Source organism: Pristis pectinata, chromosome 32 (genome assembly GCF_009764475.1).
Source record: "Pristis pectinata isolate sPriPec2 chromosome 32, sPriPec2.1.pri, whole genome shotgun sequence".
NCBI classification, from domain to species: Eukaryota; Metazoa; Chordata; class Chondrichthyes; order Rhinopristiformes; family Pristidae; genus Pristis; species Pristis pectinata.
This window is the reverse complement of record NC_067436.1, coordinates 15,716,544-15,740,306: the sequence shown is the minus strand read 5'-3', so window position 1 is coordinate 15,740,306 and position 23,763 is coordinate 15,716,544. Positions and strand designations below refer to the sequence as shown.

The following is a 23,763-nucleotide window of genomic DNA, read 5'->3' as shown; positions in this document are numbered from 1 at the left end:
GTACAAGGGAAAAGCAATAACAGAATGCAGAATAAAGTGTTACAGTTCCAGAGAAAGTGAGCTCAAGAGTTCATCTTATACAAAAGGGCTGTTCAGCAGTCATGTAACAGTGGGACAGAAGCTGTCCTTGAACCTGGTGGTATGTGCTTTCAGGCTTTTGTATCTTCTACCCGATGGGAGGGGGGAGAAGAGAGAATGTCCGGGGTGGTTGGGGTCTTTGATTATGCCAGCTGCTTTACCAAGGCAGCGAGAAGTCCAGACGGAGTCAATGGAGGGGAATATGGTTTCCGTGATGTGCTGAGCTGCCTATGAACCACCTTGAGGGCCTCATGATAGCCCATGCAGTCCCAAAGCCGTGTCACCGATTCTGATGATCGGTGAAGAAAAATGTAAATAATGAAAAAGATTTTTAAAAAAGATCAAAAAGGATAAATGATTCAAAATTGATAATTAAAAAAATTGATGTTAATTAATTTTAAAACATAAATATCCAGTGAGATAAAGGAATACAAATCATAAGGGAAGGAACTTGACAGAGAGTGCTGCTCCAACAACCTTCCTCTGCCTTGTGTCGGTGGATGTGAAAGGTCTCACCAAAGTTATCTGGGTATGAGGACGGCGTTCTGGTCAACATTCCTCAGCTACACTTTGTGGGATATTCCTGTGATAGTGAACCACTTGCAACGTCCAAGAAATGACAGGAAAAGCTCCGATTTTCCATCTGGTTGTTCAGTTTGGCATCCGGCTCATTCATTATTTTGGAGTGTGGGCTGGTGTTCGAGACTGCAAGCAGAGTGTGCACCAGGGCTGAGGTCGGTGTCCAAAACACCAAAGGTCAGGAACGTGGGTGTGGGGTTGGAACTGGGGTCCAGAATGCTTGTGTTTTTCCTGTTCGCTTTAAACGCAACATGTCCACTGGAAGATTTATTGCAGTATTGTGTAAAAAAAGAGGTGAAATAAAAGTGTGTTTGCATATTAGTAGGAGGAACATCCAAAAGTTCGGCCTGTCACAACCAAAGTCCTGAGGGGGCCAGATTATTGGTCTGTACTAGTGACCCAGATAGGTTTTTTAAAGGACAAGATCTGCCATCCTTACCTGGCCTGGTCCATACGTAACTCCAGACCACCAATGACGTTGACTCTTAACTACCCTCTGAGACGGCCCAGGGCCAATTAGGGATGGGACAGTAAATGTTGGCCTTGTCAGCAACACCAATAGGAGTACAAAACTAAATTCCTCTTGTAAGGAAGGTTATCTTTCCCTGGAGGCGCTAGCTAAATGCAAGTTCCTCTCTTATTGCTCCATTTATTTGGCTGAGACTATGGGTGAGTGCTGAAGAGCTCACAGTTACAGATGAATTCTATTTTAAAGGAATACGATGTTGTTGCTCAGCCAGTTCATTAGCCTCTGTCTGTTAGCAATCTGATTAGAGACCAGCCAGAGTACTAGAGCTACACCACTTTAGCAGGAAATGATGAGGCTAAATCTTATTAACATGTCGGGTGAGTTGGTCCCTGTCTGCCTTGGAGAGGAAGTACTTGGAGATACATTACTGAAATCAATTAAAGTCATTCAATTCTCGCAAGCCTCTCTCTGCCCACGGATACTGGTTGTTACATTTAAAATATAGTTGGGAGGAAGGCATCTGTTTTGGGGCGGTGCTGCGGTTAGTGCTGCTTCTGCACAGCTCCAGTGACTTGGGTTCGACCTTGACTTTGGGCTCTGTCTCTGTGGAGTTTGTGTGTTCTTCCTGTGACCATGTGGGTTTCCTCTGGGGGCTTCTGGTTTCCTCCCGCAGATTAATTGGCTGCTGCAACTCAGGAGGAAGTCAGCAGGTCAGGCAGCATCTGTGGAGGGAAATGGACTGTCGACGTTTCGGGTCTTGCTCACCCCTTCTCCTCCACAGATGCTGCCTGCCCCACTGAGTTCCTCCAGCGTCTTTTGTGTTGCTTCAGATTTCAGCATCTGCCGTCTCTTGTGTCTCTCTTGAATTGGCTGCTGTACGTTTGCCTCTGGTGTAAGTGGTGACAGGAGAATCAGGATGTTGCTGGGCATGTGCGAGAGAATTGGGTAAGTGGGGAAAAGGGGCCGATGGGATTGCAGAGATTCAATGGGCTAGATGGCCCCCCACTGTCACAGAGTCATACAGCATGATTACAACTCCTTCAGCCCACTCAGTCTGGGCTGACCAGCAAGCACCCGTTTACACTAATCCGACACTAATCCTGTTTTAGTCTATCTGCATTCCCATCAAATCCCCCCAGATCCTGCCACGTAAAGGTGAACTCTTGACCTCACAATCTACCTCGTCATGGCCCTTGCATCTTATTGTCTGCCTGCACTGCATTTTCTCTGCAACTGTAACACTTTATTCTGCATCCTGATACTGCTTTTCCCTTTGTACTGCCATGACGTACTTATGTTATGTTTTGGAATGATCTATGTGGATGGCATGTTGATTCCTGTGTCTGCCATTTTAAAGCACTCGCATAGCCAGTGCACTTTCTGCATTCTGTTTTCCTTTTCACTACCTCAATGTACGTATATGCGGCATGATCGGACTGGATGGTATGGAAAACAAAAGCTTTTCACTGTATCTCAGTACATGTGACAATAATAAACCAATTAACCAACTCACCACGATCACCACTTCCTTCTCAATTTGGATCAACAGCTTATAGTGAAATGTTCACGTTTTGCGTGCCATCCATACAGATCGTTTCATCACATCAGTACATTGAGGTAGTACAAGGCAAACACAATAACAGAATGCGGAATAAAATGTTACAGTTACAGAGAAAGTGCAGTGCAGTTTCATGCAGAGAAAGTTTTTCACTCTACCTCAGTACATGTGACAATAATAAACCGATTTACCAATTTACTATCCCATACTGTGTCATAAGGAAATGTGAGAATTGACATTCCATTTTACAGATTCCTTCTCCACAGCCACCCCATTCTCAACCGAAGGCAGTGCAAACAAGGAAAGATCTAGTTTTTGTTTTATTGTAAGATGCATGGAGCCATTGCCCAGTGAGGGCAGGAACACTTGGTGTTACTGGGGAAAATCCACTCATACCAATGGGAAAATACATCCCTCGTTACAAAAGGAGTTTGGTTTAGTTTTGTACATTGATCGCACGTTAGCATTACTGATGAGGCCAGCATTTACTGTCCATTCCTAACCGCCTCCTGAACTGAGTCACTTGCTGGATTATTTCGGAGGGCAGTCATGGGTTGACCACATTGGTGCGTCTGGAGTCATGTGGACCTGACCTGCTAAGGATGGCAGGTTTCCTTCCTTAAGAAAAATACCTCGTCCAGCAATTTCATGGTCACCTTTATCGGTTTCAGGGCATGTGGTTAACAGGATTAATTTGCTTTATCTGCCCAGGGTGGGATCTGAACTCATTCCTGAGATCATTAGTCTATGTACTGGATTCCTGGTTCTAGAGCATCAGCACATTGCTCCTATTGCCCCATTGGTTAGAGGGCTGAAGCCCCTTGTCCAATGAGCCACGAAAATGGGCAAGGAAAATTTGTCTTTCCTGTTGAGGAAAAAAATAAGTGTGTATTCGTAGTTGAACAAAATGGACTAGAAATGGTCTATATTCCTAGGAAATGCAATGTCCTCAGGATGTCTCAAGAGCTTTATAGACCTTTTGAATTGTAGTCACTGTTGCAATATGAGAAACACAGCCACCAATTTTTGTCCACAGCAAGATCCCACAAAGATTACCTGATAATAACGAGGTAATCTGTCTTCACGATTGAGGGGTAATCATTGGTTAGTGCTCCGAGGATGTGATCATATGTGGTAGTAAACATCGAAAGAAAAATTCCCTTTAGGAATATTTCCAGAATCTCGCTGCATACAATAAGTTGAAAACAGCAACTGCTGGAAACACTCAACAAACCAGACAGCTCCTGTGGAGCGAGAAGTAGAGTTAACCTTTCAGGTCAGCGACCTTTCATCTTGTTGTATATTAGTTGTCTGCCTCTTTTGTCCACTTAATCTCAGCCATGCTAACACTCTCTGTGCAAACCTTTCCTACAGGGTGGGAAAGCTCTGCTCTGTGGTGTTCTGAGGTTGTGAGAGTTACTGTGGATGTTCAAGCATTTTTTAAAATTTTATTTATTAGTCACATGTACGTCGAAACACACAGTGAAATGCGTCTTTTTGCGTTAATGAGAATGTTCTGGGGGCAGCCTGCAAGTGTCGCCGCGCTTCTGGTGCCAACATAGCATGCCCACAACTCCGAACTAAAAGTCTTTGGAATGTGGGAGGAAACCAGAGCACCCAGAGGAAACCCATGCAGACATGGGGAGAACATATAAACTCCTTACAGACAGCAGCGGGAATTGAACCCGGATCGCTGGCGCTGTAATAGCATTACGCTAACCGCTACACTTCACGTAGGTGGCAAAGTTACTCCATTACTTACTGTCTGCTGGTTCCTGCCTGATGCCATGAAACCTTCTCTCCCACACCTAGAGGGAGAACCGGAGTGGGAATGAGTTGCCTCAAAGTTCCCTAGACCCAGCTTCTATCCCAACCTCCCTGTTAAATAAGTGAATCATTAACTTGTGTCTCCACTTCTCAGATTTTATTGCGACATTTCTCTGTGTGCACTGCACTTTTTCTGTAACTGTAACACTATATTCTGCATTGTTTTCCTTTTTACTACCTCGATGTACTTGTGTATGGACTGATCTGTCTGGATGGCAGGCAAGAAAAAGCTTTTCACTGTATCTTAGTGTATGTGACAATAATAAACCAATACCGATAACGTAGAAGATTCTTCAGCCCATTGAATCCAACGTTGGCTCTGATTCTCGTCAGTCTCATTTCCCCACTTATTTCCCTGTCACCTGGCTCTCTCACATGCTCCTCCTGATTCCCCTACCACCCACCTACACCAACAGCGGCCAATTAACCTATCAACCAATCTTTGGGAGGAATCCGGAGCACTCAGAGGAAAACCACGCAGCCAAAGAAAGGCCAGGATAGAAACTGGGTCCTTGGAACTTTGGGGCAACTCATTCCCACTCCAGCTCTCCCTGTAGGTCTGGGAGAGAAGGTGAGTCATCAGGCAGGAGCCAGTGGACAGTAAGTATGGAGTAAATTTGCCACCTACATGAAGTATAAACATGCTTGAACGTCCACAGTAACTCTCACAGCCTCAGAACACCACAGAGCACTTTCTAGCCATTGGAACAGTGCTGAAGTGCAGTCCCTGTCAGGAAACACAGTAGGTTTCCACAAGATGTCGTGAGGTAGGCAACCAGATTATCATGATATAAAAACAGAAAATACTGGAAACACTCAGCAGGTCAGGCAGCGTCTGTGGAGAGAGAAACAGTTCACATTTCAGGTCCGGGTTCTTCATCATTGTCTTCCAGCATGTGCAGTTTCTGACTTTCATTCAGTGTCTTCATGATAATGGTTGTGTGGTCAATATTGGCCAGGACAAGAGTGGGATTAAATTAATGCGATGGGATTCTTTGCACTTCAAGGCAATACCACCAAGTTCTGCTTTAATGTTTTATTTGTTAGACCTCACCTCTGACAGTGCAGCACTCCTGTGGTTCTCACTTCTCACGTCAGACGAGATTTATTCTAGTCTCTGGATTGGGACTTAACACACAACTTTCTGCCTTAGAGGCAAGGTCCGACCCATCTGACTGCTGTTGAAATAACTACCCAAACTGAATCCAGGTATTTCTCTCTACGTTTCAGCGACCAGATTCGATTCTTGCGGTGACTTATCCCTCCCGTGTGCCCAGTGCGCAAGACCAAACCCTAAGGAGCCCCCTCAGCCTGAAGCATCACCAAACCATAAGCACTTCACTGGCTGCTGTCAACCCTGACACCTCCTCAGGGCTTTGCCTGACAACGACGGAAGAGTGCACCCAATCACCAGTCCAGGAAAGGGCGGCAGCACCACATGCAGAGGTACAACAAAAAGATTTTAAGTATTGTTTTGGGATTGATGGAAATTTGAGCAAACTGTATCACTCTCTTCAGACAGTGCATCTTTTCCTGTGGTGAATATTTGCTGAATTTATTCATCTTTCTCTCCAGCGTCCCAGTGTTTCTGTGTGTGTGCGTGTGTGTGTGTGTGTGTTTCTGTGTGTGTGTGTGTGTGTGTGTGTGTGTGTGTGTGTGTGTGTGTGTGTGTGTGTGTGTGAAAATATCTCTGCATCTCTTTATTTGTGTGTGTACATCTGCTGGTGCACAATACAAGTGGGGTGTGGGGCCGGAGTAGTAGGCAGGGACGAGATCCGGACTGTGGGCAGGATGTGTAGCCAGAGCTAAGGTTGGGGTTGGGAATGTGGGTAGGTTTGTGCCCAGAGTTGGGATCCAGCTGCCTTGTACTGTATAGTTCCCGCTTCCTTTAAACTCATTGGGTTCACTAGGAACTTAATTATGCCACTGTGTGACATTTAAAAAAAATAAATAATGTGTGTGTAATAATTGGAGTAACATCTAATAGTCCAGAAAAATGGTGCTGGAAAATTGGAATTTTATTGTATTCAAACATAGAACTGCACAAGAACAGGCCCTTTGGCCCACAATGCTGTGCCGAACTACACTGCATGAGCCAATGAAGTCAAGATTGGGGCTTGTATCTCATGCCATCATTTTGCCATACTTGAGGGTGCTCTATAAATGAAGATTGTCCTTGAACTGTAAGTGTGACTACCAGCTTGTCCTAAGCAGGGCCACTGGACACCAGCCATCCATCTGACTCTTTCCATGGATAGACAGTTAGACCCAAGCTGAAGGCAGCTTTGTGGCTTAAAACGTCAGTCAAATATTAAAGTCCTCATTGTCACTAAGAGACTGAATGCCTTTTATATTTTTTTATAAATTTGCTTGGCTGCCTGTGGGCTACAGCTGCAGTTATTAAGATTCTTTCCCCTCCATCTCAGACTCTTGATCTTTTGGTATTTGTGCTATAATACAAAAAGGGAAAAAAAAATCCCTTCAGGCGTCTCACACCTCTCCTTAGCCACTGCAGAGCCTGTCAGAGAACAAAGAGAAATAATTGAAAGCTGCCTGAACTGGTGAGAGGGGGAGGAAAAGCGTGCTGAGGGTCTGTATGCTTCAGCGGTTGCTGAAGTCACTCGAAGCTTTGTCTCCAGTACATTTGATGACTGTAATGTCAAAGTGGGAGCTGTTCAAAGTGCTGAATGCCAAGAGCATTGATTGGCATTTTACCATCCGACACCTTCACAATGTCAATGCCACTTTTAAAAAATAATTGCTACATATCATGTGTACATTGTAATGTCTTATTTCCCAATCCACGTTACTTAACTCAGAGGTACAGCAGGTTTTACCAGTAACTGTAAATCTAGGGTTCATTAATCAATCTCATTAATAAGACTCTTGAACGGACCCCTTTTTGATAAAAGTGAACTCTTGATCTCTTTATCTACCTTGCCGTGGCCCTTGCACCTTATTTGTCTTCCTGCACTGCAGTTTCTCTGTAACTGTAAGACTGTATTCTGCATTCTGTTATTGCTCTTCCCTTTGTATTACCTCAATGTACTTAAGACTATATTCTGCATCTATAAGATACATATATCTATAGGATATATGATACAAGATCTGTATCTATAAGATACATATCTATATTCTGTGTCTATAATCTATAAGGCTATATTCTGTATTTAAGACTGTATTCTGCATTCTGTTATCGCTTTTCCCTTTGTACTACCTCGATGTACTTATGTCTTGTATGGATGGCACGCAAAACAAAGTTTTCAGCTTTATCTCGGTATATGTGACAATAATAAACCAATTACCAATTACCAGTCATTCAGAGTAGTCAGGATAGTTGGCTAAAGGTGGAAGCACTCTTAACACCTGTCACTTTCCCAATGTAAATGCTTTTGTTGCCTATAAAGGAAGATGTTAGTTTACATTGGTGTTAGGATTGAAGCAAATATTGCAGCACTTCTTGCTAGAAAAGGGACTGTGAGCCAGCAGAGTTCTCTGAAATAATGACAGCGTTGGATACTCCCACTTGCGTGCCCATGATAACTAAGAGCCATGAGTGTAAGATTGATTCACTGATTGATGCAATAAGATTCAGGTAGTGGTTGGAATGTGGGACTTGTAAACTCCTGTCAACGTTGAGACATGTAAACTCCTGTCAGTGTTGAGGCAAATAACTGGCAGGAGTTTGAGAAGAAACCAGATTGAAGGCTAGATATTCTTGGCTTTCTATAGGGCCTTTTGCAACATCCTAAAGGGCTTTAAGGTCAATGATGTACTTCTGAAGTGTAGGAAATATAGAAACCAGATTACGCACAGCAAGCTCCCAAACAGCAATGATAGATTTCAGAAGGATATGTTGTTAAGAGTATGTGAACATAAATTGAGGGGAGGCTGATGATGAGCATAAATGCTGCAATGAACCTGTGGGCTGTGTGGCCTGCCTTGGGGTGCAGACTCAGTTGAGGTGGGCTGGAAGGATGGAATCTGAGGGAGGGGGAGAAATACTTTTCCATCTATTAGTTGAAATGCTGCAGAACATTCATAGCACGGGTCAGCTGCTGATTAAAGCTGCCGGCATACAGCAAGAATACCCCAAGTAAATATCTTCAGCCACACGCCCCTTGCTCCACATTCTTGTCCACAGCCCTCTCTATGACCTACCCTCAGCTCCCTCGCCTGCAGCCTCCACTCACAACCACTTTGCAACCGGCCATGAAGTCCTTCAGTAAACCCTGGTATTGGAAGCCAGGAAACGAGACTGAGATCTGACCCTCCAGCCGCTTCTCGTACGTTTCTTTCAAATGAAAAAAATGTCGTTTCTGAACCTGAGCAAAAAATTATTTTTCCCAATACCAGAGCATCTTCAGTAAGGAAATTCTTAATTAATAAGAAGGTCTTGCATTGCTTAGTACCCAAGTGGCCCAGGTGGCTCCCTCATTACATTTCCTTTTCATCTGTTTTCAGATCTTACCATTGGTGCTAGTGATCCACCCCAAACATCTTCAGCGAACCACAGCACTGGGGAGTCGGGATCTATACTCTGAATATAAAACCAGTTAGCTAAATTCCCTGTTTCTCTGATTTCCCCTCCAGCTGACCCATGCAAGGGGCAATGTGGTGGTAAGAACACAGTGCCAGTGTTGGAGGTGCCCTCTTCTGAAGAGATGTTACAGAGAGTCACAGAGTTATCCAGCATGGAAACAGGCCCTTCTTGTCCACGCCAACCAAGGTTCCCACCCAAGCTAGTCTACATTTGGGCCATCTCTCTCTAAACCTTTCCCATCCATGTACCTGTCCATGTTAACTCAAACCCCTCAGTTAGGAGTGGTGATGCACAAATAAGGTCCCCTAATATTGATCAAGGATAGAGTGAGGAGTTGTCTCAATGACCTACAGTGCATTCTCCTGGCCTCCCTCAGATAGGGAAGGACATCACCTACATAATGAATGAGATGCATTGAAATTGCCTTCAGGTCAAATATTCACTTTAAATTGATTGACAGGTTTTTGTTAGTCATGAGTTTTAAGGCATATGGGGAGAAAGTGAGTACATTGGAGATAGAGTGACAGAGTCATGGAGTTGTACAGCATAGAAACAGGCCCTTCGGCCCACTGTGTCTATACTGACCATCATGCCTATCAATACTAATCCCACTTGCCTGCATTAATTCCATGCTCTCTATGCCCTGCTCACTCAAGTACCTGTGCAGATGAAAGAACATTTAGAGCTCAGATAAGTATTACAAATATCTGCCTTTTATTCTTGTAATACAGTAATGACATTTCAAAGCAAGGCTGCAATTTGGTTTAAGCAATGATAAAAGGCTGGTAAATGTTATGTTCCATAAAGAAAACAAAGAGGCATTTTAGTTCAATAAATATCCAGTGGTTAAAATTCTGTCAATTGCTGCATTAATCAGCAGCTCTGTTGATGCATCTGGTACTGAGTTAATCAGCTAAAAGTATTATAACTAAACCTACAAATACAGAAAATAGAACATAGAACAGTACAGCAATGGACACAAAATGCTGGAGATCAGGCAGCATCTATGGAGGGAAATGAACAGTCGACGTTTCGGACCGAGACCCTTTAACAGAACTGGAAAAGAAGAGGGCAGAAGCCAGAGTAAAAGGGTAGGGGGAGGAACATGACCTGGCTGGTGGGTATTGGAATTGGTTTATTATTGTCACTTGTACCGAGGTAGAAGGACCTTGTTTTACATACCGTTCGTACAGATCAATTCATTACACAGTGCATTGAGGTAGTACAGGTTAAAAACAATAACAGAGTACAGAGTAAAGTGTCACAGCTACAGGGAAGTGCACTGCAGGTAGACAATAAGGTGCAAGGTCTTAACAAGGTAGATTGTGAGGTCAAGAGTCCGTCTCATCGTGTCAAGTGCGAGGGGGAAGGTAGGTGGGTGGGGGAGGCTGGGTGTGAGAAGCTGGGAGGTGATAGTTGGAAAAGGCAAAGGGCTGAAGGAGAAGGAATCTGATAGGAGAGGATAGTTGACCATGGGATAAAGGGAAGGAGGTGGGCAGGTTGTGAGGGCGGGGGGAGGGGAAAGAGAAGGGGTGAAGGGGCCACAGGAATGAGAGAAAACAAGGGGGGGGGAAGGAAAACAGAGGGGTTACTGGAAGTTAGAGAAATTGATGTTCATGCCGTCATGTTGGAGACTATCAAGACAGAATATGAGGTGTTGCCCCACCAACCTGCATCTGGCCTCAACGTGGCAGTAGAGGAGGCCCTGGACATTCACGTCAGTGTGGGAATGGGAAGTGGAACTAAAATGGCTGGCCACCAGGAGATCCTGGCTAACCCCCCTGCCAACCCACCTACCTTCCCCCCTCTCACCTGATCTCACCTGTCACCCGCCAGCTCGTGCTCCTCCTCCTCCCCCCACCCTTTTATTCTGGCTTCTGCCCTCTTCCTTTCCAGTCCTGATGAAGGGTCTCGACCCGAAACGTCGACTGTTTATTTCCCTCCACAGATGCTGCCCGACCTGCCGAGTTCCTCCAGCATTTTGTGTATGTTGTTCCAGATTTCCAGCAGCTGCACTCTCTCTTGTGTCTAGAACACCACAGCACAGGAACAGGCTCTTCAGCCACGATGTCTGTGCCAACCATGATACCAATCCAAACGTACAAAATTGTTACAGGACTTAACAAGGAAAATGTAAGGATGATATTTCCCCCGATGGGCTTTAACGTAGGGTGTCAGCCATTCAGGATAGAGATAAGAAGACATTTGTCCATCTACAGGATGGTGCATCTTTGGTACAAGGTCAGTTGCCAAGATGATCTTCTGTTGCCCCAAAGATCGCTGGCCCCTGCCCCTCCCCAGAGCCCATGCTGTGTGTTCCAGCAAGGCCCCAGTGCGGTCTCCTATGGGTGGCCTGACTCCCAGGGTTTTGATGCAGCACAGGCGGCCAGCTACTCCCACACGATGGCTTTGACAGCCGGCAAAGCTTTGCCCTACCCTCAGGATCATGGGATGTCAAAGCTGCCAGTGTCGTCATGGCTACTGAATGTTTGTGAGTGTCTTTGCTTTGCCAGGGCACGTAAAAAAAATTGTTTAAAACGTTCTTGAATATTCTGTTTTTATTTAAATTTACAGTTAAAAGCATATTTGCACAGCATTTAAAATCAATAGAATTAATTTAAATAAGTAATAAAAGTATGACTTGCCTCTGTCCCAGGAGTCAGTCCCCAGTCTATTGAACCATGGTTGCAATGCTGGCACCAGGAGGGAGACACAAGAGACCGGCAGATGCTGGAATCTGGAGAAACACTCAAAATGCTGGAGGAACTCAGCAGGTCAGGCAGGTTCTGTGGAGGGAAATGGACAGTTGACGTCTTGGGTCAAGACCTTTCACGTGAACTGAAAGATAGAGGGGAGTTGGCCAGTATATAGTCAGAGGGGGGCCTGTGGGAGGACTTACTGCTCTGTGGAGCTGCACTGGGGAATCAGCAAGGTAGGGTCCAGGCAGAAGATGGTGCCACTGATTAGATAAGATAAGATATCTTTATTAGTCACATGTACATCGAAACACACAGTGAAATGCATCTTTTGTGTAGAGTGTTCTGGGGGCAGCCCGTAAGTGTCGCCACGCTTCCGGCGCAAACATAGCATGCCCACAACTTCCTAACCCATATGTCTTTGGAATGTGGGAGGAAACCGGAGCACCCGGAGGAAACCCATGCAGACACGGGGAGAACGTACAAACTCTTTACAGACAGCGGCCGGAATTGAACCGGGATCGCTGGCACTGTAATAGCATTATGCTAACAGCTACACTACCGTGCCTGCCCAACACCAGCACGGGAACCAGGGCTCACAACTTCAGTGACCCAGGATGGATCCTGACCTCTGGTGCTGTCTGTGTGGAGTCTGCATCTTCTCCCTGTGACCGCGCGAGTTTCCCTCGGGCACACCGGTTTCCTCCCACATCCTAAAAATATACACATTGGTAGGTTAATTGGCCACAGTAAATCGCCACTAATGTGTGAGGTGAGTGGTAGAATCAGGGAGGGGCGGGAAGTTAACGGGAATGTGCGGAGAATAAAATGGGTGAGGGGGGGAATTACTATAAATGGGCGCTTGATAGTTGGTGTGGACTCAGTGGGCTAAAGAGCCCACTTGCGTGCTGTATCTCTCTATAACTCTGTGTCATCTAGAGGACACCTGGGTAAGTTTTAGTTTTAGTGCTGTTGCTGGGGCAGACATAGAGTTAGGACACACTATTTGACTGTTGCTACACTGAGTGACAGAACAAGCTTAAAGGGTTGAAGGGCCTCTTGTTTTTATGCTCCTGTGTACAGAGTATTTCATAACCTCTGCACTTCCCAAAAAGCCTCACAATGAATGAAGAGCTATTTGAAGTGTAGTCATGTGTTGTCTGAAATGACAGTCACCACATTTCACATTGTGTGAAGGACTGAGGCATTTCTGCAAGATGTGATAAGACGTTACGTAAGTACAACATTTTCTGTCTGTAGTATAATGTGATCAACCCCAAAACATTGGATAATTCAAATCCCCTGTGAATGGATCTTATCATTAAGACAAACAACGCAGTATCATTAATATCTTAATTGGTGCTATTATGTCCTTATCTTAAGGAAACAGAAAAAATAAAAATTGACTAAACCCTATTATACCTGTTAAATAATATGTAATTCTGATGTACTCTTTTCTAATCTGGACCATGTGAATTTGCAATTAAACATCTGTATCAGCAAGGAACAGCTGGGCTTCAGGCAGTTAGTCAGCAAACCTCAATGAGTTGCAAACACTGATCCTGTCCCACATTTGTACAGAATCTTTTTCTACCAAGATTAACCATTCCTCAATAAACTATTGAAGGGAATAATTAAGTTGTCCGTAACCAGTAACTAAACCCACAGAGAGTAGCTCAACATCCCTGCAGCTAATTCTGCCTGTTTAATGTTGTAAGCAATGTTTCCATTAGCTGGTTATTTAATATGGGTTAAGATTATTGGCCTTGTGTTTGAAGAAGTTACGTGGAATTTTTAATTGAGGAGCATTTACTGATCAATCCCATCGGTGGAATAGTAATGATTAAATCTAAGATAAGATACAGCAGCTACAGTAGGTCTATTGGCTCTTGAACCTGCTGCCCCAATCAGCAAGGTTAATCTGATCATGGTGTCAGATCCACTTCCCCCCCCTCCGTCCCCCATAAACTTTGATTCCCCTCTACTCCAAATATAAGATAAGATATCTTTATTAGTCACACGTACATCGAAACACACAGTGAAATGCATCTTTTGTGTAGAGTGTTCTGGGGGCAGCCCGCAAGTGTCGCCACACTTCTGGCGCCAACATAACATGCCCACAACTTCCTAACCTGTATGTCTTTGGAATGTGGGAGGAAACCGGAGCACCTGGAGGAAACCCACGCAGACACGGGGAGAACGTACAAACTCCTTACAGACAGCGGCTGGAATTGAACCTGGGTTGCTGGGACTGTAATAGCGTTATGCTAACCGCTACACTACGGTGCCTGCCCCTGTTGCAGACTTGAATATATTCAATCATTCAGCCTCCACAACTCCAACTGTTGCTAACTTGGTTCAGTCAATAAATCTTAGATCTTTGGGCTGGAAGGCTGCGGGTCCAAGCCTCGACCTCATGGTGTCATCGGCTGGAATTTCCCGTGCTCATCTCCCTCCCACCCACCAGGTCCTCACTTACCTGAAGGAAGTGTAACCAACCTGGCTGTTGAATTCAGCACAGCGCAGCGGCTTCTGGGCCCTACTGTCACAATGAGGTGGAGCCCAGATAAGCCCACCCATTGGAATGCTTTGACAGATGGGTAAATCATACTCCTGGGCTTAACCAGCTGTCAGCTGCCACCTTGATTAAAAGTATCACCTATATTTGGACACAGGCACAATGGGCAAAATGGCCTCTTTTTAGGCCTCATCATTGCATGTGAGGTATACAATACATTGTAAATCCAGGAGAGAATTGCACTGTGAACAAATAGCAATAACTCAACTGTGATCCAACAATAAATGAAGATTGATCTGCATTGTAAAGGAGGGATTTACATTTTTGCGCCGCCTTTAACATCCCTTTCAGAAAGTTCCAGAGGGCTTTACACCCAGTGCCTTTCAAGTCTGGATACTGTTATAATGCAGGAAATACAGCAACTCATTAATGCATGGGAAGATCCCACAAAGAGCAAAGCGAAGACCTGTCTCTGGAATGTTGAAAGAAGGATAAATATTCTTCAGGGCAGGAAGGAGCGCTCCCCTGCATTTGTGGGAGGTTGCTGTGCAGAAGCTGCCATGTTCCTGACATTACAATGGTAACTGCTATTGACAAGTACTCCATGGGTTCTACAGAAATTTGGGTCATTCTGAGAGGGCCACAGAATGGACTGAATAATGACAAACCTTTACATTGCTTTGAGCCAGTGCCATGGGATAGTGTGTTGCACCGAGATCATCACATTTTTTAAAGTTGTCTCCAAAAACGATGATTGTGAACTGAATTCAAAAGAAAAGAAAAATACACAGTCCTTGAACTACATGGTAGACCTGCCAATGGCCATTGCAGATCCCTAATGTTTAACAAGCATTACGTCCTTTATCTTCTATTGACGTAAGCACACCCCACACACACAAACACACACACTCTCTACCTTAAACCCTGCTGGCTGAAAAACCATCATCAGAATCAGATTCCGAACTCCTACGCTTCATTTGTAACTCATGCTGCCTCTGTTTTTCCTTCTCCTCTGCCTCAAACTTTAACCGAATTAGTTCCCGTTCCCGTTCAGCCTCTAACTTCATCCGAGTTATCTCTCGTTCCCGTTCAGCCTCTAACTTCATCTGAGTTATCTTTTGTTCGGCCTCTAATTTCTTTTGCTCTCGTTCAGCTTCTAATTTATTTTGTTCTCGTTCAGCTTCTAATTTATTTTGCTCTCGTTCAGCCTCTATCTTTAACTGGGTTTGCTCTCGTTCAGCCTCTATCTTTGCCAGCTGCACCTGTGCCCCAGAAATTGCTATTTCACTGCCAGGAAACTGTTTTAACACTTCCTTCTCAAACACCTTCTTTTCCACATAATGGCCAGCTATCAGTCTCTGAATATTTTTGTCTATAAGCTTCAGGTACCAATTCACATTGCACCGAGATCATCACATTTTTTAAAGTTGTCTCCAAAAACGATGATTGTGAACTGAATTCAAAAGAAAAGAAAAATACGCAGTCCTTGAACTACATGGTAGACCTGCCAATGGCCATTGCAGATCCCTAATGTTTAACAAGCCACACCGAAATCTTTTTCCTGTAACTTTGCAGATGGTTGCTCCTGAGGCACACTTGTCTGCACCTCATGCTGCTATTTTTCCTTCACATGCATATGTAACATGCACATGTGCATGTGCACACACACATACACATGCACACGCACACACAGAGACACACAGAAACACACACACACAAAACTACTCAAGCACACACAGTTTTATTGAAATATTTCAACATCCTTTGGTGAACAGCCTTGATTTTGTTGCACAATCCAGACCAGCTATTTGGCTCTTTATTAAAGGAAAGTAAACCTAAATTCCTTGATTAAATCAGTCTCTCTTTTCTCTACATAATTGCTCAAAATGGTTCACAGCTGTTTCTTACTACTCTGCACAGAATAGTCTCTGCTCTTGTTGCCAGTCAGTGTTGCCATGACATTTTTATTCCTTTTAAGCATTACGGAGAAATGATAAAATTCGGCTTTTGGAACTACAGTGTAAACTCCACACTGCAGACATTCCTCAATTTACTGTCCCTCTGTTGATGTTTTAAGTACAGAGTGTTACAAGACTATGGTTCTGCGATAAAACTATCAGTTTGTAATTCATGACAATCTCATACAAAATAAATACAAAGAACTTCAGAAGAGGAAAAAGTAACTGTTCAATTCTAAAATGTTTTCAATTATGTGATTAAAAACCACATCTCTGTTCATGGAATGATACAGTATCAGCCCTGGCATAACAAATAACAGCTCTGAATCAAGAATTTTCTTCTCATAATTACACAGGAGGCCATTCAGCCCATCCTGCCCATGTTTGTTTCTTGTAGAACAGATTATTCAATCCCATTTGCCATTGTCCTGAAAATTACTCTCCCTCAAGTGCCTGTTCACTCCCCTTTTGCAAGCTTGGCTGATGTGTTTCCACCTCCATTACGCACAGATAATCACCAACATCTATGTATTTTTCCTCCTGCCCCCCACCCCACTCGTGCCTTTACCTGTCACTTTGAATTAGTTCCTCCAATCCTTGAACCACCTGCTGATGGGAACAGTTTCCCTCTATTTATTCCATCTAAACCAATCATGGTTTTCTCTATAGAATCTCCTTTCTGCCGTCTTTGCTCCAAGAAACACAACCCTGAGACTTCTCTAGTCTGACTTCATTGCTGAAACCCGTCATTCCTGGAACCGTTTCAGTAAATCACTTCCACAGCCTCTTCTGGGAATTTCACATCCTTTCTAAATTGTGATCTCCTGAACTGGTTGCAGTTCTTCATTAGAATATCACACAAGGAATTGGAGCAGGAGTACTCCACATGGCCCTTTGATCATCCACACCAGAGCCTTTTTCCAGCATTATTCCATATAGCCTAAAGCCCAAGAGTCTGTCAGTCTCTCTTCTGAATGTGCTCAGTGACTAAACTCCTGGGGTAGAGAATCCTAAAGGTTCACCGTCCTCTGAATCACAAAATTTCTCCTCATCTCTGTACTAAATTGTCTGGCCCTTATTTTCCGTCTGTGCCCTCTGGAACTGGCCTCCTCAATCAGGGGAAACATCCTCCCTGTATGTAGCCTGAGGGTGGTGGGTATATGGAACAAGCTGCCAGAGGAAGAGGCAGAAGTGGGTACAGTTACAATATTTAAAAGTCATTTGGATAGGTGCATGGATAGGAAAGGTTTAGAGCGATATGGGCCTAATGCAGATAAATGGGACTAGCTTGGATGGCATGGACCAGTTGGGCTGAAGGGCCTGTTTCTGTATTCTATGACTCTAAAGGCCTCTTAAGAATTTAATGTTATAGTAGATGGGGTGGCACGGTAGTGTAGCGGTTAGCGTAACGCTTTTACAGCGCCAGCGACCCGGGTTCAATTCCGGCCGCTGTCTGTAAGGAGTCTGTATGTTCTCCCCGTGCATGCGTAGGTTTCCTCCGGGTGCTCCGGTTTCCTCCCATATTCCAAAAGACATACAGGTTAGGAAGTTGTGGGCGTGCTATGTTGGCGCCGGAAGCGTGGCGACACTTGCGGGCTGCCCCCAGAACACTCTCAGTAACGCAAAAAGATTTATTTCACTGTGTGTTTCAATGCACATGTGGCTAATAAATAAATATATATAATATTTTTTTCTAAAAAAATTACAGTCCCAGTTTACTCAATCTCTCTTCATACAGCAAACCCATCACCCCGGAACCTCTCTACCACCAGACATCCTCCCACAGGTAAGGAGGCCAAGACTGTACATCATACTCCAGTTGTGGTCTGACCAGTGTTTTGTTGGGGTTCAAACTATCTTCCTTGCTTACAAACTTTATCTACTTATAAATCCCATGATCCCAAATGTTTTACTAACTGCTCTTTCAACATGTCATGTCACTTTCAAAGATTTATGTACATGCACCCAAACTTTTGTTTGTTCCAACACACCTATTAGAACTGTTCAGTTTATTCTATATTTTCTTTCCTTACTATGGAAAAGCAAGTTCCTTCTTTCTGAGGGTGGTTTATTGGCCACAGTTTTCATTCGATGAACTTAAACTCACTGTTTTCAAACCCTCATCCAGGGGGGTGAAGGAGATCTTTTTAATTTGCTCTGTCAGTCCAGAGTAATTTGTGTCTCTGGGATGTGGGAGGAGTACCCAGGGGAAACTCACAAGGTCATGGGGCTAACGTGCAAACTCCACGCAGACAGCACCCGAGGTGAGGATTGAACCCTGGATGTTGGAGCTGTGAGGCAGCTGCGGCAGTAGCTCTGCCACAGTGCTACCCCTATAATGTTGTAAGATGGTACTTAGATTGCAGCCCCATTTGTTTAGCCCCAAATAGCAGAACAGAATTGGTAAATTGGTTTATTATTGTCACATGTACAGAGGTACAGTGAAAAAATTTGTTTTGCATGCCATCCATACAATGCATTGAGGTAGTACAAGGGAAAACAATAACAGAAAGCAGAATAAAGTGTTACATTTACAGAAAAAGTACAGTGCAGGCAGATAATAAGATGCAAAGCCATAATGAGGTAGATTCTGAGGTCAAGAGTCCATCTTATCGTACTAGGGGACTGTTCAGTAGTCTTTTAACAGCAGGCAACAAGCTGTCCTTGAGTCTGGTGGTACGTGCTTTCAGGCTCAAAGACAGCTTCTTTCAGGGGAGAAGAGAGAAGGTCCATGGTGGGTGGGGGTCTTTGATTATGTTGGCTGCTTTACCGTGGCAGCGAGAAGTGTAGACAGAGTCCATGGAGGGGTGGCTGGTTTCCGTGATGTGCTGAGCTGTGTCTACAACTCTCTGCAGTTTCTTGCGGTCTCGGGAAGAGCAGTTGCCACACCAAGCTGCGATGCATCCGGATAGGATGCTTTCTATGGTACATCGATAAAAATTGGTGAGGGTCATCGGGGATATGCCAAATTTCTTTAGCCTCCTGAGGAAGTAGAGGTACTGCTGAGCTTTCTTGGCTGTGGCATCTAAGTGGTTGGACCAATTCAGCCTATTGATGATGTTCACTCCCAGGACCCTGTTAGAATACAGTTAAGGTGGAAAATATATGAACAGCAGTGGTTATCAGTGACACCCACTGATTTGCTGCTTCCACGATTTTTACATCGAGATATTTAATTCCACATCATTCAAAGCACTAGATGTCAAGTCTCTTAGTACACAGAGAAGAATTTCTTATTGATAGTGAGCAATGTGTGAAAAGCAAATTGCAACATTACGTATTGGCGACTATGTTGGCTCCCAGTCTGGGAATGGCTGTACATTAACATTCCCACCTTTGTTTTCATACGCCTTCAGCAACTCGCGTTGTTGGTAAGGAAGCACTTGTCCCTGGGTGGTTATCCGTCCAGCTTAATACTGAGAGAAAAGCAATATAAGGGACCTGAAGTGTTACATTAGATTTGTCCCTCAATTATATCATGGATGTTTTTTCACTTTTATTGGCAGAAATGTAATCATCATTGTGATTTTGGAGATCTTAAAACAAAAACAGAGAACATTGGAAACGTTTAGCGGGTCAGGCCGCATCTGCGGAAAGAGAAACAGTCAACATTTCAGGTCAGGGACCCTTCCTCAGAACTGGGAGAGAGACGAATACAAGTTAGTTTTCAGTAGGAGAGAAGGTGGGGGAAGGATGTGTATTACAAAGGGGATGTCTCTGATAGGGCGAGTCCAAGTGGCTTCATGGGGGTATTACCAGCACAACAGGCACACAGAATCATGAGATCTTGTCGGGGTTTCGACCTGAAACGCCGACGATTCCTTTCCTCCCACAGATGCTGCTCAACCCGCAGAGTTCCTCCAACAGATTGTTTGTTGCTCCAGATTCCAGCATCTGCAGCCTCTTGTGTCCCCATCGTGAGCTCTTGCTGTGGGTAAAATGGCTGGTGGAGTTTGCATTCAAATGGTGGAGTTTGCATTCAAATGGCTAGTTATATTCATGCATTATGTGACTGGCTGTGTTACGTATAAAATAACTGCCTGTCTTTACAGAGTGGTGGCCATGTATGTAAACTGCTTGTTGTGTCTGCGTACAAAATGGCTGCCTATGTTTGCTTACAAAATGGCTGGTCATGTTGGTGTACTAAATGGCCAAGTGGATTTGCTTATGAAGCAGCAACAAAGCACTTTCTGAAGTGCACCGTGATGTTACAAAGAGCTGTGATGGCACACTGTGTAAATCTGTGTAATTGTTCCAAGTGGCCGGAGTTGCTTTGAGTTTGCAACTTTCTTTTGGCCCTTATCTATGATGCAAACTGGCACCTGAGGTGGTATAGCACTTCCAGCAGTTGTCACTTCAGTGAGAGTGCAATGACTGGCCCTTTGGTTTTTGCTACTGCCTGTCCAACAGTGGTAACCAATGCCCTCTTGCTGAAACATGTGCCGTGTCCAATCCTCTAATTCACCAGCCACACCTAATCATGTTCAGCAGCTTTGGAGAGAAAGGGGCTGTCACCTTACATTTATTCACTGCAGGCTGTGTCTGCTCCTGATTAACACAGCTCCTTCTCTACATGGAGCCCTGGCGATTATTCCGAGGCCGGATGTCCAAAGCCTTTCTCAACCCTGCTTACGTTTTCATCTTCAGTCTTGCCTCTTTCCTCATCTCCCAGAACGACGTTGCAATCCTTTTTTCCCTTTTTTCAGTTGTTCTAAGTCTTCTACATCCCCTTTTTCATCTGGGATTTTAATAGCTTTTCAACGAGATCAAAGAGAAACAGGAATGTTTATCTGAAATAGTTGAAAACACAGCCTGCTCAATCCCTTTTAAAACCACCCCATGTTGTGTATCATTAGCAGCTAAAGCGAGAGAGAATGTACTTCAAATTGTCTTTACTTTCAGAGAGTGATTATAGTTTTGTTCCCTCTCTCCTGATGATTGTTGTTTGTTTTTCCCTGCCTCTGAGGCCATCATCCATTTGCATGCATGGGATCCACTATCAGTTCAAAGTGGTGACAGATACAGGGAAACCAACTCCTCTGTTGCAGGAATCGAGAGTGAGGCAGGGCAAGAGTGACATTGGGAGGTATATTTTCCATACTGGGCAATAGAAACCTAGATATTCTTGCTCTCTTAAGGCTCTGGAGGTTGGGACTTTTGGAGCCTTCAAGGTTAAGGTCGATGGCCTTTCCTTGGGTAAAATATCAAAGGACTTGGAGCAAAATGTAGTTGAGGTATGAATAAGTCAATGGTTCTGCACAGAAAGGCTGAATGGCCTCCTGTTAGAACTTCTCCCAATCTTGTTGCAACGTAGAGACACAGATAAAGGCCCTTCAGCCCAATTTGCCCATGCTGACCATGGTGTCTTCCTGAGCTAGTCCCTTTTGCTTGCATTTGGCCCATATCACTACAAAGCTTTCCTATCCATGAACCCATCCATTGGAAAACCTCAGACGTCGTTGGCTTGGATGAACCATGTTCATCCTGAAGTGCCGAGTCAATGATTCATTGTTCCACCATCATCAATTGATTCAATTCACTGCAAATTATATAAAAAAATAGCCAAGAGCCCGGATACAGCATAGGCGATGGGACCAAGTAACATGTCCCACACCTAGCTAAGATGTTCTAGTACAGTTACAAAATTTCCCAGGTATGGTTCCTGTTTGCAAGAAGCAGAGCAAATCCAATCTAGTACAGTGGCGCAGCTGGTAGAGCCGCTTCCTCACAGCTCCAGTAACCCGGTTCAACCCCGACTTCCGGTGCTGTCTGTGTGGAGTCTACACGTTCTCCCTGTGACCGTGTGGGTTTCCCCAGAGTGCTCTGGTGTCCTCTCACATCCCAAAGATGTGTGGCTTGGTCATTAATTGGCCAGTGTCAATTGTCCCTAGTGTGTAGGTGAGCGGTGGAATCGGGGTGGGGGGGGCGGCGGTAGTCGGGAGTTGTTGGGAATGTGGGGAGAATAAAATGGGATGAGTGTAGGTGCTTGATGGTCAGCATGAACTCAATGGGCCAAAAGGCCGTACAACTCTATGCCTCTATTCCCAGTGTTTGGTCTGGTCTTTCCCTCTGTCCTCTTCTGATTTCAGACTCCATTTGCACTCTCGTATTTACACTTACCCCACACATCTCTTGTTAATCACCAGGCTTCAACACCTTCCTTCAACTGGCACCATCACCTCACTCAGTCCCTCCACATCTCCACCCCTACACAGAGTATCTGTTCTCTCCACACCACCCCCCCCCCCCCCCCCCCGCCCCCCCATCTGCACCTTCAAACTTGGGAATACCACACCCATAGGTTCCCTTCCAAATCACATACATAAGAACAGAAGAAATAGGAGCAGAAGCTGTTCATCTGACCTGCTCCTCCATTCATCAAGCTCATAGCTGATCTTCCACCTTGGTGTCACTTTCCAGCCCTATCCCAAAATCCTAAGATTTCCTTAATATCCAGAAATCAATCTTTTTTAGAATGAAAACAACTGAGCTTCCACAGCTTTCTTGGGTAGAGAATCCCAGAGGTTCACCGCCCTCTGGGTGAAGACATTTCTCCACATCGCAGTCCTACTCCTTCTTGATCTTATATCCCTTAAGTTAGGGGAAACATCCCCCCTGCATCAAGCCTGTCAGGTCTAGAGCAATACAGCATGGATACAGGCCCTTTGGCCCAACCAGTCCATGCCAGACAGGTCCTGTCTAGACCTTGAAGAATTTCATAAGCTTCAATAAGATCTCCTCTCATCCTTCTGAAGACCAGATCCATCTTCTTAATGTCTCTTCAAATGGCAAAACTGCCCTGGAACCAGTGTGGGTGAATCTTTGCCACACCTCCTCAATGGCACACCATCCTGACTTAGAAATGTATCACTGTTCCTTCTTTGTCACTGGATCTAGACCCTGGAGCTCCCTCCCCAACACTGCTGTTGGAGCCCCTTCACCAGAAGTTTAAGAAGGCAGCTCACCACCACCTTCTCAAGGGCAAGTAGCAACCAGCAATAAATACTGGTCTTGCTAGTGATGGTCAGACCTCAAAAAATGAATAAATAGGAAAAAAACCCTCCAGTTCAACTAATGAACTGTATTATTACATCCTGCCCTCGATGCAGATTTGATGGAAATATCTTTGAGATAAGCTTCTTCTCCCACAAGGCCTTACAGCATCTCCTGAATCTCAATGCCCAATTATAAATGTTTTTTTGGCAGTATGCAGGAAAGAAGCAGAGATTCAGCCCGACCTAAAGATGTTTCCTATCCTGAGGACTTGCTGAACTTTGAAGAATTATCTTCCATTTGGCTGATGATTTAAGGCCCAGCAATGTTCAGAATTAGAATCAAGTTTATTATCACTGACATATGTTGTGAAATTTGTTGTTTTGCGACAGCAGTACAGTGCAAGATGTAAAAATTACTATAAATTACAAAAATAAATATTTCAAAAGGGGAATAATGAGGCAGTGTTCATGGGTTCATGGACTGTTCAGAAACCTGATGGCGGAGGGGAAGAACCTGTTTCTGAAACATTGAGTGTGGGTCT

The 23,763-nt window shown here is 44.5% G+C and overlaps 1 protein-coding gene and 1 long non-coding RNA gene across 2 annotated transcripts in view; one reads left to right on the top strand and one right to left on the bottom strand.

The window, feature by feature from the left end:
• LOC127585342 (uncharacterized) overlaps positions 1-4,496 on the bottom strand; it is a 30,238-nt gene extending 25,742 nt beyond the window's left edge. The window contains exon 1 of the long non-coding RNA XR_007958498.1: positions 4,447-4,496. This is a non-coding gene — a long non-coding RNA (uncharacterized LOC127585342). The remainder of the gene's footprint in view (positions 1-4,446) is intronic.
• ccdc33 (coiled-coil domain containing 33) overlaps positions 1-23,763 on the top strand; it is a 241,599-nt gene that overhangs the window by 151,963 nt on the left and 65,873 nt on the right. The window contains exon 13 of the mRNA XM_052042733.1: positions 5,742-5,957. Within this exon, the coding sequence (XP_051898693.1) occupies positions 5,742-5,957 (216 nt within the window). The remainder of the gene's footprint in view (positions 1-5,741; positions 5,958-23,763) is intronic.